Raw genomic sequence first — 19934 nt, forward strand, 5'->3', positions numbered from 1 at the left:
TCTGCGTGTGTGCACAGAGATGCTCATTCGTTCATTTCCTGGAGATGTAACGCAGATATTTTCTATTGCATCAACCTGCTGTGGCACTTTTGAAATTCTTCCTCGACCGTGCCCAAGAATAAAATATCACAAAATACTCTTAAAATCAACAATGCATGGAAAAGGTGCCGTGCTGTCAAACTTTCCAATCTTAAGTTACACTCGAAAGGAGTCTTCTACATCACACTCGCCATCATCAGCCACTCTCAATATAGCGCAAATGTGTAATAACTAGGGCCCGCAAAAGTCAATAAAGTCAAAAATTTTTAAGGACTTCGTCTGACCACGAATCAAAGAATAAAGTTGTTTTCAGCACCTAGGGGATTGTTTCTAAGAAGTTTATAGGTCAAAATAAAGTCAAAATTTACAACAAAGTCAAAATTTTCAATAAAGTCAAAATTTGTCAAATTATGGCTTTTGACAAAGTTTTTGTGTTTCTCGAGAGTAATTTTTGTAAAAATCCTCGTGGAAGCATTGTAAATCAGGAACTACGACACAATTAAACCATATTAACCCATAAAAGCAGGAAATAAGTCACAATGCCCACTTGGATCAGCAGTAACTTTTATCGCAAATTGTCCATTGTTTATTCATTGTTACGTATTTAAATAACTCTTACAAAACACTTCCTCTTCATAAACGTGGTCTTTTCGAAGATCAACAGTTTGGATTTTAAGAATAGCCTACTGACATTCTGTAATACAAAAATGCCTAAGCAAGCTAAATCGTCTTCAGCAAAAGTTAGACAGATTTGTCGAGATTTTTCAGATGAATTTAATGCAACTCCCGGGGGTGATTTAAGGTGCAATTTCTGCGAGGTTATAGTGAAGTGCGATAAAAACTATTTTGTTGAAGGCCACAGGAAAAGTAAACACCATCAAGCTGAATTGGAGCAACAACAAGCATTCCCTGTTTAATTTGCTGTTTATTAGAATTTACCATGCGGAGAAAATCGAGTCAAAGTGCCCTTTTCACAAGGACAAAATAAAACAAGCTACCTAAATCTATCGCCAAAGAACACGACGCACTTTTTATAATCAATAAAACACCTTGACTTTTCGACAAAATATTACGTTTGGGTCTGAAATCGACAAAATATTATGTTTGGGTAACTGGAGGAAGAACTGTGGCCTCTACAAATAAGCAATTTCGTTAGGTCAAAATAAAAATGGCCCTAGTAATAACCAAAACCTTGCCAAGTCAATCATGAAGCAAGGAATGTGTTAACTCCAAATATCACTATAAGAATTAAGTGTGTAAGTGTTCTTAATACAATTAGCTACAAATATCTTTACACGATTAAGTGTAAGTGTCACACCAAATTCCTGTAAGTTCAGGATATCCCGCTTTAACGGCTAAACAACTTATAGCTTATCTTCACCCTTCAACCTCTTAATAAGATTCAATCTCTTAACTCGAACATGTGAAGAATAAAAACAACGGTAATCTCAGCGTCGTCAATAAAAAAAGGATTTTACTTAAAGATCCCAAACGTAGAATAAAGTAAACTCTTGTTCACCAAATACCGTGCAATCCACTTTGATTAGTCGGCGAGATAAAAAATCGCGGGCAGTGTAACATGCCTCGGGGAAGGAGTTCTGGAGTTGTAGAATAAAATGTAAAACGTGTACGTGTATCTAAAGCTCACCCAAATGATAAAACGGGTCACAAGTGGCACCTGGGTAAGACATTAATATTACACAAAGTCACTCGCATTGCGTGTGGAAACTTAGGTGTTTGCAGATTGTGCTGAATACTTTATTATTACCATGTTCACTTGCTTGAAAATTTTATCGCTCAACGTGGCGGGGGTGAGAAAGCCGCAAAGAGGAGAAACTATTTTAATTTCCTTATTCTATTAACTTGGTGGTTGATCAAACAAAATTTATTTAAGTGGAAATATTTCACAAATATGTGTATTTTGGTTTTTCTGTTTGCATGTTTTAGTAAAATAATATATGTTCACGTTTCATATGCTTTGTGTATGTGGTTATGTGTTTGTCTTACCTGGTATTAGTAAAAGAACAAAAGGACATACGTTGGTACTCTGAAGGCTAACTTTCTTTTTGATTTTTTCTACACGTGCTTTCGCAAACATAAGCTTTCTTTTTCATGTGTACTAAGAAAATGGTATTAGTAGTTATATGCTATAATTTCTAAACAAGATCGGTGAAATATGTAGCCCTCCTTGTGTTATTTTTAATTTGACATTTTAACATTGATATCTAATAACAACTTGATGTCTCCATTTTGGGGATTCCCCTCATCTGACAACACCAACGCACAACACTATCACGATAGTGGATGACGATCTTCTGAATCATGGAAGAGAAATTATTTTGCTAAACTTTATGTTACGGTTAGTTACAATAGCTACATTTTGTTGTAAAAAATGATCCATTATTGTCCAATGGGTAAGTTGTCGTTTGGTGATAATGTGAACATAAACTGGTCAGTTTAGAAACACTTCAGTTAAACATAAATTATTTGTAATTATCTCTGAACCAAATAAACCGCGTAAACCTCGATAGCTTAATTTTTTGCAATTTAGGCTAATTGAAATATTATTCGATCAAAAATCACCGAGTTAAAGTAACTCATTTTAACAGCAACGAATAGCAGCAATAAATATCCTAATGATAACATCTGAAATTTATAAAAACAACTCAACAGTTTCTACCTTCACTGAATCAAACGCATGACGTAGTATTGGTACTATGACGCATTTGTGAAACACTCGGGGCAATGAAAACTTTCATTCTGCAGATGATCGTGGCCACAATTGCTTTACAGCGGTTTTGAAATCTTAACAACAACAAGTTAAAGGCGGGTTTTGTTTCAGAAGTTTGTCAAATCCATCAACGGATTAACTTACATTGAGTGAAGTGACGCAAACCTGGTTCAATGCGGTTATTTTCTTACGTCATTAGATTCTTTTCAAGCCACAAAATCTTTCCATTGACGTAGGATTAGATTCCAGAGCTTATTTTTATTCACAAAATTCGGAGATGCGTGACGTAGAAAAAAAATTGAGGTGAGTGGTGACGTCAAACAATGCTGGAAATATTTTTTAAAGCGAAAAACAAGATGATTTGTTTATCAGTTTTTTCTACCACCGATGATTTTGGCGTTTATAAATACGACTTCAATTGCAACCAAGACCATCATGTTAACAGTTGATGAAGGGTTGCAAAACGATTATCAAGCTCAAGCGATCTGTTGCAATTTTTCAATCAAGAAAAAGTTTATTTTAGCTTCAGCTTGTACGAGGGTTTGTCGTGAAGATGATGTCTACTTTGCAGTTTGCAGTAATTAATTTCTTATTTTTTACTGCGATACAAGGCACACGACAGGTCACTTTAACGTGTGGGGACGATGACAACTTGGGTGAAAGGGGATTACCCGGAGCCCCTGGTAAAAAAGGCCCCGTTGGAATACCTGGTGATCGTGGGGTAAAAGGCGATAAGGGGGATAAAGGGGAGCCCGGAGCCAGCGACACATGGATGCAGGAGTTTCGGAAATTGCAGATGAGAATCACTGACTTGGAAGATCAACTCACAAACAAAATCGGTAAAACGAGTTTTCAGCAATGTTATTGATATATATTAAATATTGATATATTTTTATAGTGCTTAAAGTTTAAATTAAATTGATATTTTACAATTGCGATAGATTTTAAGTTATTTCTTAAAACGATTTTTCTTCAATGACGAATACTGTAGTTAAGTAATGTTCAATGAAATCTTTATATTATACGTACTTGATGTTTTACAGATCAGCGAATATTTAATCTGACCAGAGCATCAGTTGATTGCCAACACTTGTTTGAGAGAGGAATGACAACAAGTGGAGTGAAGAACGTTGTCATTAATGGCAAGGCCAGAGAAGTTTATTGCGAAATGGAAACGGAGAACGGCGGATGGCTGGTAAGATTATTTGGGTATAAATATGCACATTGTAACTTTTCAAAACTTCCTTCATTTATAGGTTTTTCATCGACGATTTGATGGAAGTGAAAACTTTTACAGAAACTGGGAAGATTATCAACGCGGATTCGGAAGGGTTGACTCAGAATATTGGCTGGGTTTGTTCCAAAACAAATAATTTCAATTGAAATGTGCAAAAGAAATTTAGACTCCTAAAATCGGTTGAACCTATCCATTTCCTAGTTTATATCTTCAACGTTTTTTCTGCTCATAGGTTTAAATGACCTTCACCAGCTTACTAAGAATGGCAATTATCGTCTTCGGGTGGATATTGAAGATTTTGAAAACAATCGAGCATTTGCCGAATACAGGTAAGTTTTATAAGGAAAGTGATTATGTGCTTTTGTCATGCCAAATTCTCCTTGTCTCGTCCTTTTCGCTTTTACGCCTAGTCGAATATTTCCAACATTTGCTCTTTGAGCTTGTTATAAAATAAACTCGCTTACATGGAATTAAAAAGTAACAGTCATCCCATCATCATAGTTAAAGCATCGGCCGTTTTTGAAAAACCAAAACGTAAAATAAAAACCTCTTGTCCATAAAACCGCAGCGCAATCAACTATAATTAAGAGACGAGGTTAAGAATCGCTGGAAGCTTAAAATGCCTTGGGGAAGAGTTGCAGGTAATGGCGTAAACCGTGTACAGAAAATTTATTCAAAACAATAAAAAATATCACAAGTTCGGTAAAATCCTAATAAAAACGTTAAGTCACATATTTTACAAAAAACTGGTCGCAACAATACATGTAGAATATTGCTAAATATACATCTAAAAACACATCACAGTACAGGTCAAAAAGAACACGCGTGTCGGCATGGTAACTGCAATCAAAGATTTATAAAACGTGTACATTGTGACACTTTTTAGTAGTCAATACTTATGGCGTCTAAAGTTTGTACTTTATATTTCAGTGCATTTAAAGTCGGGTCAGAGGATTCCAATTATCTTCTAACTGCGACAGGCTACTCTGGAAATGCAGGTATAGTTTATTGACAACATTTTCTGCATATTTCATTAATGAAAAGGTCGTTTACATAAAAGTTGAAACCCAGCTCGTTTGCTCCATGTGTTTTGAGAACTTCCAACGCTTAAACAAAAGTCTCCAAACTTTTGTGAGTGTATTTCCACTGGCATAATCTGGTGAGTAACGGGATTTGATCGGATTTGGAAGTTCAGCTCTGAAGTTACAGTTTACCACAGCTAAGAACTTTCCACTTACTCGTCACTTTTTATAATTTGCTCAAAGCTTAGAGATCTGTTTTTGCAGGGGATGCTTTGCAACATCACAACGGACTTCCGTTTAGTACCAAAGATAGAGATTTAGATCGATACAGTGGAAATTGTGCTACGAGTTACGAAGGAGCTTGGTGGTACAATGCTTGCCATTGGGTAAACTTGAATGGGCTTTACTTGACTGGTGGACAGATAACAGCAAAGGGAATGGTTTGGCGTCCATGGAAAAACAGCCACTATTCCTTGAAGAAAGCTGAAATGAAGATTAAACCAAACTGAGTCTTGTGGAAGTGTCCTCATTCTTTATATTTTGCCATTGATTCTGTGTTTTTTTGTTCCATCTTGTAAATACTTTAGAAATACACGGAAGAAAAAAGTTTAAAAATTGTTTAAGTTGTCCAATGTCAGATCTTTTATTTATAGAGTGAGATCAGCGCTATGATGGCATCGTTGTTCAGTGACGTAACATGCAATCGAATATTCTAATTGACATCTTCAAAGCTTCCATTTGTCCCATAGATTGAGCAGAAAACATAGCGCAACAAATGTTTAGTTTTAGCAATTAACAAAGATAACAGCGTGTGGTCTAAGAAGAGCAGAAAACACTTGCTTCTTGAAAATTGCTTATGAAAGTACAACGTAGTAGACGTCTAATGAAATCTGACGAAAAATGCTAAAATCAGTTTTATCTCTACTGCATCTCCACGACAAGGTCAAACGGGAGATGAAGCAGCTCCACCTTGACACCAACATGTGACCTTCTTTCTCTTTTCGCAAATACAACTCTCTTGTAAAGATTTGGAAGACGTTATTAATATTCAATGAATCCGTGTCTACTATAGAGGCAGCATATAAAACATCACACAGCTTAAAGGTATTTATGATTTTATTAAACAGATCGTTAAAACAAAGAAGGGTTTCTTTCACCCTTACCTAGCTCGTACGTAGGTAACGCAGCCCCTTGAAGCTCTTTAGACTTTAATGGATATTATTTTCAGTCTAGAAGTTTTATGTTAGGTTTAATTAATTCTTTGTTAGAATATTTAAGTTCTACTAACGAGAAGCCGTGAAAAATAGTTTTGAAAGTACGATTTTTCTGGTGAAATAGTGACAGCTTAAAACAACTATTAGGAAAAATATAAATTTCTTTTAGAAATATTTCACTAAACACTTAAACAAAGTAGATCCATTACAAAGAACATAATCTTATTTTGCGAGCGGTTTATCTGTCAAAAAGATTTTGCTACAGACAAAAGTAGCATTTTAAGTATCTATGAAAACTTCACTGCGCTGGATGACAGAACATTTCTACAAAGTGTACGTCATTGGCGGGATGTTGAGAATTGATCCGAGAATCATCGCTTGAACCTATAAACATTAGGCCTATTTGCTCGAGTCAAGATATAGTTTACGCTATTTTGTAACGAAATTTTAAAGTTAAGACCTTACTCCATATTAAGTTTCGACAATGTTGACGAAAATAAAACTTGAAATCCTATAACAGTTGCCTACAAAATATTTGTGCTTATTAACGAGATGTGTTTTTACATAAATACTGTATGACAAACCAAGGTCATAATCAAACCATGTTGAAAGCTACCTTGTAGTAATATAACCTGGCAAGCTCGAAACCCGTTTGAATAACTGAAATAGACGTCAATCGAAAATGTTTTCAATAGACCAAAAATTCAAACTGACTGCCTTAAAAATTTCAACCTATTTAGTTATAGCACAATAAAAAACTTGATCATCATGAACAGTTAACGAAAAGGAAAAAGTGGCAAAATTCAAAGTTTTACAAAGCATTCAAGATGGCAATAACAAAACTGTGCTACAACATGATAGGTTAGCATGACAACCAAATGTACAAAATAAGTTCGGTTAAGTTTTACAAGTTTACATAAAATTTATCATTATAATAAGCATTTTTATCACCATCCACAAAATATTGAATGTTCAACTCACCAAACGTACCAAGGCAAGCTTTCACTCTACGCTCCAATGTTGAGCTGACCAAGCCAACGCACAAGATCTCACAGCTGCGACCTTCTCAGCCATCGTCAAACTAAAATGACCACGAGTTTCTTTCTTTGTTTGTGACGTCACCTGGCATTCTACGAGGCGCGCGTTAATTAAAGTTTAGATTCTTGCTAAAATCAACCGCGTAATACGAAAAGGAGTAACTTTGAGCTTGAAGCCGCAATCTATGATGTCTATGATGTCTAAAGAAAATTAAATAAAAAACATGAAAGTTTACGAAAGAGACTTCAAGATGAAAACATTGACGAAATTATTTTGTCGTTTAACATTCACAAGACTCTCAATCTTTCTGTATGACGTCACGCTTGCGTAGTAATTTGCGTCAGAAGGTTATCATCATAAAAGTCACATAAAAGCATACCAGCAAATACTTCTTTCCGTGCCATAAACAAAGAGTTTTCAGCAAAACAAAAACAATATATAACAAAAGACAAAAACGTTTGGCATATAGTGGGCATTATGCATGTTTGTGGCAGCGTGTGTATGTTAATTTATGAATTGGTTGGCAAAATTGATTATGCGATTTACTTCTTCACCGCTTCTGCATTTTAACATTTGGAAAATTTTTGTGAATTAACAAAACTTACATATTCGATAATTATCGTGAAAACTTGAGGAATGTGCTGTAAACCAGAAAACTGTTCCAATATTTACCAAGTTAACTTTCAAAATTGGTAAATGAAATAGTGTAGTTTTTTGTTAGGTATACATAACTCGCTACCTTTGCTTGAAAAGCACAAAAGAGCTGTTTTCTTTTTGTGAAGGTTAATTAATATTAAAATTTACTATAGGACTATAACCTACTTTCTGCGCTTCGTAGAGCAAATTTTATCGTTAACAATAAATCAAAGAATCTATATCTTGTATATGGAGTTCAATTGCATGCCATGTAACTGACTCAAAACGTCATTATATCAGTGATTTTGATAACAATAGAAGACCGAACATTTAACAAAATTTAGCAATTTTGTATTTCGTGTGTTTCTGGCATTTGCAAGCTACGAAAAAAAGCACAGGAAAAAATGACAAAGCAACTTGCATTTCACACCAGCAAGTTATTTCGCAGTATCAGACTCAGTTTGGTTTAATCTTCATTTCGGCTTTCTTCATGGAATAGTAATTACTCTTCCACGGATACCAGCACATTCCCTTTGAATTATCCTGTCCACCGGTCAAGTAAGGACCATTCAAGTTTGCCGCATGGCAGCCATTGTACCACCAAGCTCCTTCGTAATTCCGAGCGCAGTGAACTTCGTGTCGATCTAAATCTCTATCTTTGGTACTGAACGGAAGTCCGTTGTGATGTTGCAAAGCATCCCCTGCAAAAACAGGTCTCCAATTAATGAATTTCTAAGCACCTGTTATTTTCTGAATGCCTACCAGTGGTAAGTTATTACATAAGAGTTAATGTTGCCAAACTGCGGGCCCCTGTTGCCAGCCATAATGCCTTTTATGAATTAATGACTAACTTTTATACCATAAACTCTACACCCAATACCCATCCCATTTTAGTTCTCATTTTGATATTACGATCGGGGTCCCCTGCGTTAAGGTTAGGATTTCTTAAAGCGATAGTAATAACAAATTCATTTTATGAATTTAGGTAGCTTATAACCTTTTCATATAAAATATAAACATGTTGTGGTAAATAAAGTATACCTGCATTTCCAGAGTAGCCTGTTGCAGTTAGACGATAATTGGAACCCTCTGACCCGACTTCAAATGAACTTAAGTATAAACAGACTTTAAACGCCAATGACTACTTGAAGCGCACAATGACTTTTCGAGTACGACTTACCTGTATTCGGCAAATGCTCGGTTGTTTTCAAAATCTTCAATATCAACCCGAAGACGATAATTGCCATTCTTAGTAAGCTGGTGAAGGTCATTTAAACCTATAAAAAGATAAACCATCTTAAAGACCTAGATTTGGAGAATATGCAACTAATTACAAAGAAATATCTTAGCCGAGTTCCATTGTGAGATGCATATTTTGAATACAAACCAAGCCAATATTCTGAGTCAACTTTTCCAAACCCGCGTTGATAATCTTCCCAGTTTCTGTAAAAGTTTTCACTTCCATCAAATCGTCGATGAAAAACCTATAAATGAAGGAAATTATAAAAAATTGTAAGATGGATATTTTAACCCGAATAATCTTACCAGCCATCCGCCGTTCTCCGTTTCCATGTCACAGTAAACTTCCCTGGCCTTGCCGTTAATGACAACGCTCTTCACTCCACTTGTTGTCATTCCTCTTTCAAACAAATCCTGACAATCGCCTGATACTCTGGTTAAATTAATTATTCGCTGATCTGTAAAAAGTTTTGTAATTGCAATTTCAAGCTTTCACTGAATCTACATTTACAATGTTTTTCAAATGCATATAAATATAGCAACAAATGAAAAATAAGTTGCAATACTTATAGAATTTTTAGAATAATTATCTAATACCATCCATTTAATGATAAAAATATCTTTATAATAAGCAACTGATAAGTTCGTTTTACCGATTTTGTTTGTTAGTTGATCTTCCAGGTCAGTGATTCTCGTCTGCAACTTCTGAAATTCCTGCATCCACGTGTCACTGGCTCCGGGCTCCCCCTTATCCCCCATATCACCTTTCACTCCACGGTCACCAGGCGTTCCAACAGGGCCTTTTTTACCAGGGGCTCCAGGTAATCCCCTTTCACCCAAGTTGTCATCGTCCGCACACGTTAGAGTGACTTGACGTGTGCCTTGTGTCGCAGTAAAAAATAAGAAATTAATTACTGCAAACTGCAAAGTAGACATCATCTTCACGACAAGCCCTGGTACAAGCTGAGGGTAGAATAAACCTTTTCTTGCTTAAAATGGAGCAACGGATCGATTAAGTTTGCTAATTGTCTTACTACCCTACGTAAGCTTTCAATATGATGATCCTAGTATTAGCAACTGATGTCGTATTTATAGGCGTCGAAGTCGTTCACAGTGAAGAAAATGAGCAAAGAATTTTGATCAACTCCGTAATCCAAACCTACGTCAATGGAAAATTCTTCTGTTTTGAAAAAAATCTTATGACGTAAAAAAATAACCACATTGAACTTGGTTTGCGTCATTTCACTCTTATGTAAGTTAATCCGTTGATGGATTTAACAAACTTTTGAAACAAAACCCGCCTTTAAGTTGTTGTTGTTAAGATTTCAAAACCGCTGTAAAGCAATTGTGGTCACTATCACCTGCACAATAAAAGTTTTCATTGCCTCGAGTGTTTTACAAATGCGTCATAGTAGCAATACAACGTCATGCGTTTGATTCAGTCAAGGTAGAAACTGTTGAGTTGTTTTTATAAACTTCAGATATTATCATTAGGATATTTATTGCTGCTATTCGTTGCTGTTAAAATGAGTTACTTTAATTCGGTGATTTTTGATCTAATAAAATTTCAATTAAATTACAAAAAAGTTTTAGCTATCGAGATTTATGCCGTTTATTGGGTTCAGAGATAATTACATTTAATTGTTTTTTGACAATAAACCTCCATGGCAACGATAAATTCGCTACGAGTAAGAAACCATCTTTTTGAGGCAATGCTTGATATTCCACAGATTTTATTGGTTTTCCCCTGATTGGTAGACAAGTGACAACAAAAAGATGTTTTTTACTCGGTGCAAATAAATCACTATTTCTTGAAAAAACCTAATTGGAGTGCACTGATGCGTTGTCGCTTTTCTGTGCTTTTTGTCACAACTAGTAGAATAGAACAAATAAACACTAATTAAAATATAAATTTTAATAATTATGCTGTTTCCGGTCTTTTTGTGAAAACATTCCTTTTTTATTCCCTCTTCGGACAAAATGATAGCAGGAGAAATAGCGCAAAATATGGTGAAGTGATTAGTGATAAGGACTACTGACAAATAATGCAAAAAAGTCTTAATTGCACACAGGAACGAGAATAAACACCATAAATAAACACAATTTTGCTGCCAATGACTTACCCAATTATACTTCAATTGAGGGCCAAGAATTGTTTGTAACCTAAAACGGTCAAAAATTTACGTGCAAATATTGCGGCGAAAAGAGGCAAAAATAGATTACCTTTGCCAAAAAAGCTGGTTTTCCCAAAATTCAAGAATGTTTTGTTCAGAGATCCGGCCTGGAAAAGGTTAACAGTTATAAAAAGGATACAGCCAAGGAAGTAAGCATATAGACGTACGAATTAGGAACCTAATTGTTATCTCCTGTTGAGCCCAGGATCACACCAGCAAGGACAATCTAAAGGCTGCAGACGTGATCAGCAGTGACCAGTTAACCAATTTTAATTAAGATAAAGAAACTTAAGGAATTGATAAGACGAGATTATTCGAGCTTTCGACGAAAATGACAGAGTGTTAAAATGGCCACACAGCTCAGCAGATGATAATCATCAAAGAATTTAATCCATGAGACTTGGCGATGAAAAGTCATCAGTTTCATGCATCAACCGCAACTTCTCTGCGTGTGTACACATAGATGCTCATTCGTTCATTTCCTGGAGATGTACCGCAGAATTTTCCATTGCATCAACCTGCTGTGGCACTTTTGAATGCTTCCTCGTGCCCAAGAATAAAATATCACATAAACACTCTGAAAATCATCAACGCATGAGAAAGATGCCGTGCTGTCAAACTTTCCAATCTTAAGTTACACTCGAAGAGAGTCTTCTACATTACATTCGCTATCATCAGAGGCTCTCAATATAGCGCAAATGTGAATAACCAACACCTTGCCAAGTCAATCATTAAGTAAGGGATGTGTTAACCCTAAATATCTTTACAGAATTAAGTGTATAAGTGTCACGCCGAATTCCTGTAAGTTCAAGATATCCCGCTTTAACGGCTAAACAACTAGAGTCTATCTTCGCTCTTCTACCTCTTAATAAGATTCAATCTCTTAACTCGAAAATTTGTAGAATAAAAACAACGGTATTCTCAGCATTGTTAGTAAAAAAGAATCAGCATTTTCTTTAAGATCCAAAACGTAGAATAAAAGTCAACTCTTGTTCACCAAATACCGTGCAATCCACTCTGATTAGTCGGCGAGATAAAAAATCGCGAGCAGTGTAACATGCCTCGGGGAGGAGTTGTAGAATAAAAAGTAAAACGTGTACATGTATCTAAAACTCACCTAAATGATGAAACGGGTCACAAGTGGCACCTGGGTAAGACATTAATACTACACAAAGTCACTCATTTCGTGTTAAAACTTAGGTGTTTGCAAATTGTGATGTATATTTTACTATTACCATATTCACTTGATTGAAAATTTTATCGCTCAACGTGGCGGGGATGAGAAAGCCGCAAAGAGGAGAAACTATTTTAATTTCCATATTGGCTATTAACTTGGTGGATAACTGGGGGAGGGGAGAGACAAGCACCTTCATGTGATCCCCTCCGTCAGTACCATATCTAACAAGAAGATACGCGAAGCGAAGATTGTCAAAACCGAGCAATTACCCAGACCAGAGCTCACTGCAGGGTGGCGAGGGAAACGCCCTTCTCAGGGCGCGGCAGCTCTTCTGTCGAAAAGTACCGTAGACCCACCGTCCTGCAGCTGAACACCGAGGGCATCACCGCCAGCAAAATCAGTGTCATAGAACACCTGGCCAACAAACATCAAGCCCTCATCATCGTCCTCCAAGAGACCCACTGCACATCTATGGATAAGTTGGTAATAACCAACTTCAAACTCGCAGGCGCAATGCTCAGCAGGAAACACGGCCTCGCCACGTTTGTCCATGATCAACTGACAACTGAGCTGGACCCTAGAAGACCAATCCCCAGCCCAATCGGAACTCGAGTGGCTCTGTGTAGACATAACAGGCTACAAGATCATCAATATCTACAAGCCCCCACCCTTGCGACTTACACCATCAGCCATACCAGTGTTCCCCCACCCCAGCCTCTACGTCGGTGACTTCAATAGCCACCACACGGACTGGGGCTACAACACAACCAACAACGACGGAGAAAGCTTGGCTGCCTGGGCGGCCAATAACAACCTCGCCCTACTCCACGATCCTAAGGGTGCTGCTAGCTTCTTCTCCGGGCGTTGGAACAATGGTAAAAACGCAGACCTGGCATTCGCAAGTATGGGCTCCGATAGTCGACACCCGCACAGACGCGTGCTAGAGAAGTTCCCTAGGTCCCAACATCGACCCTCGCTTGTCACCGCCCCCAAACTCGCATTGCCTGTCCCGAGCAAGCTGGTTAAGCGTTGCAACTTCAGAAAGGCCGATTGGAAACGCTACGGCTTCCATTCTAAAAAAAGACGCTAAGCGTCTACCTCCCCCACACACCATCCATGTGGACGAAGCCTACCAGGATTTCTGCGACGCAATAACATCTGCGGCAAAAAAATCCATCCCCCGCGGCCGACTGAAGATCTACATACCGTGCTGGGATAAGGAGTGCCAAAGTCCCTACTGTGACTTTCTTGGTGCCCCTCAGGGTGACGACACCAACACATCAGCCACAGTTTTACTGGAAAGGCTTGACCAAAAGAGGAAGCACCGCTGGACAGAGGCTGTCAACTCAATCGACTTCACACACTCTAGCCGCACAGCATGGTATACATTGAACAATCTCACTGGCAGGTCACGTGGATCTCGTCAACAATGCCCTGTCTCGCCTAATGCCATCGCAACACAACTTGTGAAGAACGGGACGTTTAAAACGAGAAACCGTGACTCAGACAGGTCTGTCCTCCAAGAAATGACGAACCTCTGGAAGGTGCCAACATCATACGAAGACAACATCTCTGGCGTTTTTACTACGGAATAATTCGCCGCCGCCCTCGAGCACACGAAGCCAGGTAAAGCTCCGGGCCTTAACCATTTATGCCCGGAGCTAATACTCCATGCTGCTCCCGCCCTGAAGTCCTGGTTAAAAGACTTCCTTTCCTGCTGCATGCGCCGCTTGCGTATCCCTAAAATCTGGAGAAGATCCCTTGTAGTTGTAGTCCCTAAGCCGAAGAAGCCTTCAGGGGATCCAAAGAGCTACCGCCCCATCTCCCTGCTCTGCATCCCCTTCAAGATTCTCGAAAGACTCATCTACGCCCGTGTCGAACCGATAATAGACCCACAGCTCCCTCGGGAACAAGCTGGCTTCCGACACGAAAGATCAACCGTAGACCAGGTCACACTTATGACCCAAGACATCGAGGACAGCTTCTCAGCTAAGAAGAAGGCCGGCGCCGTGTTTGTTGATCTCTCGGCTGCCTATGACACCGTGTGGCACAACGGTCTTACCTGCAAGCTACTCCGTCTACTTCCTGACAGGCACATGGTCCACATGATCATGGAACTCGTACAAAACCGTAGTTTCACCCTCACCACCGGCAGCGGCCCACGAAGTAGAATACGCCGACTCAGAAACGGCGTCCCACAGGGCTCCGTCTTGGCTCCTCTCCTGTTCAACATATACACCTATGACCTGCCCACCACCACCTCCAGGAAGTATGCCTATGCAGATGACCTGGCACTCCTGCATTCTGCCGGAGACTGGCAGTCGATGGAGAGGTATCTTAGCCAAGAAATGCAAACACTAACAGCATATCTCCAGAAATGGAAGCTGCAGCTCAGCAAGGCAAAGACAGTGTCGGCGGCCTTCCACCTTAACAACAAGGAAGCACAGCGTGAGATAAGCATCAGTATTGATGGGGAACACCTGCCCTACAGCGTCGAGCCTACCTACCTCGGACAGGGCACTCACGTATCGTCGACACTTGGAGTCACTGCGCAATAAACTATCTGCGCGCGTCGCACTCCTAAGGCGGCTGGCGGGTTCAGGCTGGGGGGCCGGCGCAAAAACCCTTCGCACGGCCACCCGCAGCTGGCACTCGTCTACTCCACCGCCGAGTACTGCGCACCACTGTGGTGTCGTAGCTCTCACACCCGCCACATCAACACCGCCATCAACGACGCACTGCGTATTGTGACTGGTTGCCTGCGTCCCACTCCAACGGACTACTTACCAATCCTTGCAGGCATCCAACCTGCTGAGCTACCCCGCAAAGGAGCCATGATTTCTCTCGCTCGCCGCGCTTTGGACCCCGAACACCTTCTCCATACCCCACTCCAGCGACCACCATCTGGAAAGCAGCGACTGAAATCAAGACACCCCTTTGTGCCAGCCGCACAACAGCTACTCAGTAGCGCAGAAGACCTTGGACTAAGTGCGGCGCACTGGACGAACCACATGTGGAGCACGGAGTGGCAAAACAACACCACCAGACTTTGTGACTTCATAGCCGACGCCGACCCAAACCCATCGGGAATGTCCCTCGCAAGACCTGCTTGGGTCAGGCTCAACCGCCTGCGCACCGGCGTCGGACGTTTTCGCTCAGATATGCACACATGGGGACTGGCTCCCTCATCAGGATGCGAGTGTGGTGCCACAGAGCAGACAGCAGACCACGTCATCAATGACTGCCCAATCCATCGACCCCCACATGGTGTGCGTGGTCTGAAAACACTGGACGAAGACACAATCACATGGCTAATGACGTCATGCCCAGAAATCTAGTTGGGGAAAGAAGAAACGCTCAAACGACGAAGAAGAAACTTGGTGGTTGATCGAAAAAAATTTAAAAAAAAAGCACAAAAAGCCGCAAAGAGGAGAAACTATTTTAATTTCCTTATTCTATTAACTTGGTGGTTGATCAAACAAAATTTATTTAAGTGGCAATATTTTCACAAAAGTGTGTGTTTTTAGTATTTCTGTTTGCATGTTTTAGTAAAATAATATATGTTCACGTTTTATTTGCTTTGTGTATGTGGTTATGTTTTTGTCTTACCTGGTATTAGTAAAAGAAAAAAAAGACATACGTTGGTACTCTAAAGGTTAACTTTCTTTTTGATTTTTTCTACACGTGCGTTTGCAAACATAATCTTGCTTTTTCATGTGTACTAAGAAAATGGTATTAGTAGTACGGTATATCAGTCTGGTGTATGTGGCGCATATACTGCATAACCAACGAATGTTTTTCCCATAAATTATAAGCTATGTTTCTACTACTGTTTCCACACAATACGTATAATTTGTGTATCGCCTATAAAAAACATTTCTGCTTTTCATTTTAATTTACTATAATTTCTAAACAAGATCTGTGAAATATGTAGCCTTACTTATGTAATTTTTAATTTGACATTTTAACAGTGATATCTAATAACAACTTGAAGTTCCTATTTCGGGGATTTCCCATATCTGACAACATCAACGCACAACATGATCAAGATTTAGGATAACGATCGTTTGGTGATGTCTAACCATGTAAGCCAGAACCATGTCAAAGAAATTATTTTGAGATACTTTACGGTTAGTTACAACAGCTACACTTTGTTGTAAATAATGATCCGTTTTTGTCTATTGGGTAAGATGTCGGTTGGTGATAATGTGAACATAACCTGGTGAGTTTAGAAACACTCCAATTAAACATAAATTATTCGTTATTATCTCTAAACCCAATAAACCGCGTAAATTTCGATAGCTTAATTTTTTCGCAATTTAATTGAAATGTTATTCCATCAAAAATCACCGAATTAAAGTAACTCGGTTTAACTGCAACGAATAACAGCAATAAATATCCTAATGGTAATATCTGAAAATTAGGCTATAAAAATAACTCAACAGTTTCTACCTTGACTGAATCAAACACATGACGTTGTATTGCTACTATGACGCATTTGTGAAACACTCGAGGCAATGAAAACTTTTATTGTGCAGGTGGTCGTGACCACAATTGCTTTACAGCGGTTTTGAAATCTTAACAAAAACAAATCAAAGGCGGGTTTTGTTTCAGAAGTTTATCAAATCCATCAACGGATTAACTTACATAAGAGTGAAATGAAGCAAATTGGGTACAATGCGGTTATTTTCTTACGTCAATGAATGCTTTTCAAGCTACAAAATTTTCCATTGACGTAGGGATGAATTCCGGAGTTGATTTTATCCGAATTAATCCCAGTTAAATCACGTAGCAAAAGAGGCTAAGGCGAGAAGTGATGTCAAACAAGATTGGAAGTTTTATATCACAATGGTAAACAAGTTGTTTTGTTTATCATTTCTCTACTGTCGATGATTTTGGTGCCCATAAATACGACATCATTTGCCACCAAAACCATCACACTGAAAGCTAAAAGATTGGCAAAACGATTAGCAAGCCCAATCGATCTGTCGTACTTTTTCGAGCAAGAAAAAGTTTATTCTGCTCTCAGCTTGTACCAGGGTTTGTCGTGAAGATGATGTCTACTTTGCAGTTTGCAGTAATTAATTTCTTATTTTTTACTGCGACACAAGGCACACGCCAAGTCACTCTAACGTGTGGGGACGATGAAAACTTGGGTGAAAGGGGATTACCCGGAGCCCCTGGTAAAAAAGGCCCCGTTGGAATGCCTGGTGACCGTGGGGTAAAAGGTGATATGGGGGATAAAGGGGAGCCCGGAGCCAGTGACACGTGGATGCAAGAATTTCGGAAATTGCAGATGAGAATCATTGACCTGGAAGATCAACTGACAAACAAAATTGGTAAAAGGAGTTTTCGCTTTCAATGTTGCGGTTTAAAGATATTGTTATTATTATATATAGGTAGTATTGAATGAAATTTGTAGAATTTCGAATTTGTTTATTTGTTGGCTGACGTATTTCTAAAACAATCTTTTCCATATGAAGAACATCGTAAAAATTTAGGTCCTGTAATTCGGTAATACAAGCTGAAAACTACAATTACACGACTTTTTACAGATCAGCGAATTTTAAATCTTACGAAAACACGAGATTGCCAGGACTTGTTTGAGAGAGGAATGACAACAATTGGAGTGAAGAGCGTTGTCATTAACGGCAAGGCCAGGGAAGTTTATTGCGACATGGAAACGGAGAACGGCGGATGGCTGGTAAGATTATTTGGGTAAAATATGCACATTACAATTTTTAATAACTTCCATCATTTATAGGTTTTTCATCGACGATTTGATGGAAGTGAAAACTTTTACAGAAACTGGGAAGATTATCAACGCGGGTTTGGAAAAGTTGACTCAGAATATTGGCTTGGTTTGTTCTAAAATACAAATTGCTATTCAGTCTATATAGAGTAGAGAGTATATTAGTAGAGTATAGAGTATATTAGTAGAGTATAGAGTATATATAGAGTCTATAGTATAGACATTACGGCTAGAAATTTAGCTTATATTTTTTTGTCGCTTAATAGCCGTTGGTTTGTTGTAAAACACAAATTGCAAGGAAATGTTTAAAAACATACCGTAATAAAATCGTTTGATCATATCAAACCCCGAGTTTCGGTTTTCGATATTTTTATCTTTTTATAGGTTTAAATGACCTTCACCAGCTTACTAAGAATGGCAATTATCGTCTTCGGGTGGATATTGAAGATTTTGAAAACAACCGAGCATTTGCCGAATACAGGTAAGTTTTTTCCCAAAAGGTTTTTGATTTGAAACAATTTTATTTCTATAATTGGCAAGTATAATGTTTTTGTATACACTTTCAGTTCATTTGAAGTTGGATCGTTGGATTCTAATTATAGTCTAACTGCAACCGGCTATTCTGGAAATGCAGGTAATGGTCTACGTTATTTTTGGTATAAATACAACGGCTTCTTTGGAATTAACTTCAACGATTTTTGCCTGAAACTTTGCAAAGATTTTGGTGTCCCATATTGTCGTGGAAAAGACTGAACCTAATGTGATACAGCTAACGAGAGCGTATTTTTCAGATACTCCAGTTCTGTTATAAACTTCATTTATCACCTAACTGTCTGTATTTGTAGGGGATGCGTTGGAATATCACAATGGACTTCCGTTTAGTACCAAGGACAGAGATTTAGATCGACACAACGACATTCACTGCGCTCAGCGTTACGAAGGAGCTTGGTGGTACAATCGCTGCCATACGGCGAACTTGAATGGTCCTTACTTGACTGGTGGACAAGTCACATCGAAAGGAATGCCTTGGCATCCATGGAAAAACAGTTACTACTCCTTGAAGAAAGCCGAGATGAAGATTAAACCAAACTGAATTTAGTAGTGTGAAAAAGAGTGACATTTCTCATATTTTACCACATAAGTATTCTGTGGTTTATATGTGGAATCTTGTAAATGCTACAAATACACGAATGGTCAGCGCTACAATGGCATTTTAATTGAATGAGGTAACTTTCAGTTCGACTTTATATAAGTCTTTTCTTTCTTGACCAGCAGAGGAAAACTTTAAGTGTTTTCTTCACTCACACCGAGCAAGTTAGGTCTTAAAATCTATACTTGCCTATAAAGTTTTACTTGTCCGAATCATTCCAATAGCCTGCAGTAAATCTGCAATGTGATGATAAAATTGGTATTAGGCTATGAGCCTATGACAAATTTTTAACTTTGAAGGGAAATTTATCGTTAAACTGATGAAATTATATTACGATTCACTCCAAATTCGAATTCATTATAGTTTTTAAAGTCTACATATCTATACACGACTATATAGTCGTAATAGTAATATACTGTCCCGTTACTGTAATGCTTATAACTGTTCCCACCGACAGTCAGTGGTGCAGATTATGCCTTTCAAGACAGTGGGCGTTAAAATATTACATTCTGGGTTTCCTGCTGG

General features: G+C 38.5%; 3 protein-coding genes across 3 annotated transcripts; 2 read left to right on the forward strand and 1 right to left on the reverse strand.

Moving 5' to 3' along the window:
• The first annotated feature begins 3192 nt into the window (after positions 1-3192).
• On the forward strand, positions 3193-5647 carry LOC143463478 (microfibril-associated glycoprotein 4-like). Its single transcript, XM_076961960.1, has 6 exons — positions 3193-3609; positions 3814-3965; positions 4027-4123; positions 4240-4336; positions 4938-5005; positions 5294-5647. Exons 1-6 carry the CDS (start codon positions 3324-3326, stop codon positions 5536-5538), a joined length of 945 nt encoding a protein of 314 aa, XP_076818075.1. The 5' UTR covers positions 3193-3323; the 3' UTR covers positions 5539-5647.
• A 2605-nt stretch (positions 5648-8252) lies between these two features.
• Positions 8253-10314, reverse strand: LOC143463480 (microfibril-associated glycoprotein 4-like). The gene is made up of 6 exons (XM_076961962.1): positions 9810-10314; positions 9463-9614; positions 9305-9401; positions 9098-9194; positions 8959-9026; positions 8253-8618 (listed from the first exon to the last, which is right to left on the reverse strand). Exons 1-6 carry the CDS (start codon positions 10093-10095, stop codon positions 8374-8376), a joined length of 945 nt encoding a protein of 314 aa, XP_076818077.1. The 5' UTR covers positions 10096-10314; the 3' UTR covers positions 8253-8373.
• A 7132-nt stretch (positions 10315-17446) lies between these two features.
• On the forward strand, positions 17447-19456 carry LOC143463477 (microfibril-associated glycoprotein 4-like). The gene is made up of 6 exons (XM_076961959.1): positions 17447-17846; positions 18063-18211; positions 18272-18368; positions 18644-18740; positions 18826-18893; positions 19105-19456. The coding sequence occupies exons 1-6, from the start codon at positions 17561-17563 to the stop codon at positions 19350-19352; spliced, it is 945 nt and encodes a 314-aa protein (XP_076818074.1). The 5' UTR covers positions 17447-17560; the 3' UTR covers positions 19353-19456.
• Positions 19457-19934: the final 478 nt, after the last annotated feature.

This window comes from Clavelina lepadiformis, chromosome 6 (genome assembly GCF_947623445.1).
Source record: "Clavelina lepadiformis chromosome 6, kaClaLepa1.1, whole genome shotgun sequence".
In the NCBI taxonomy this organism is placed as follows: Eukaryota; Metazoa; Chordata; class Ascidiacea; order Aplousobranchia; family Clavelinidae; genus Clavelina; species Clavelina lepadiformis.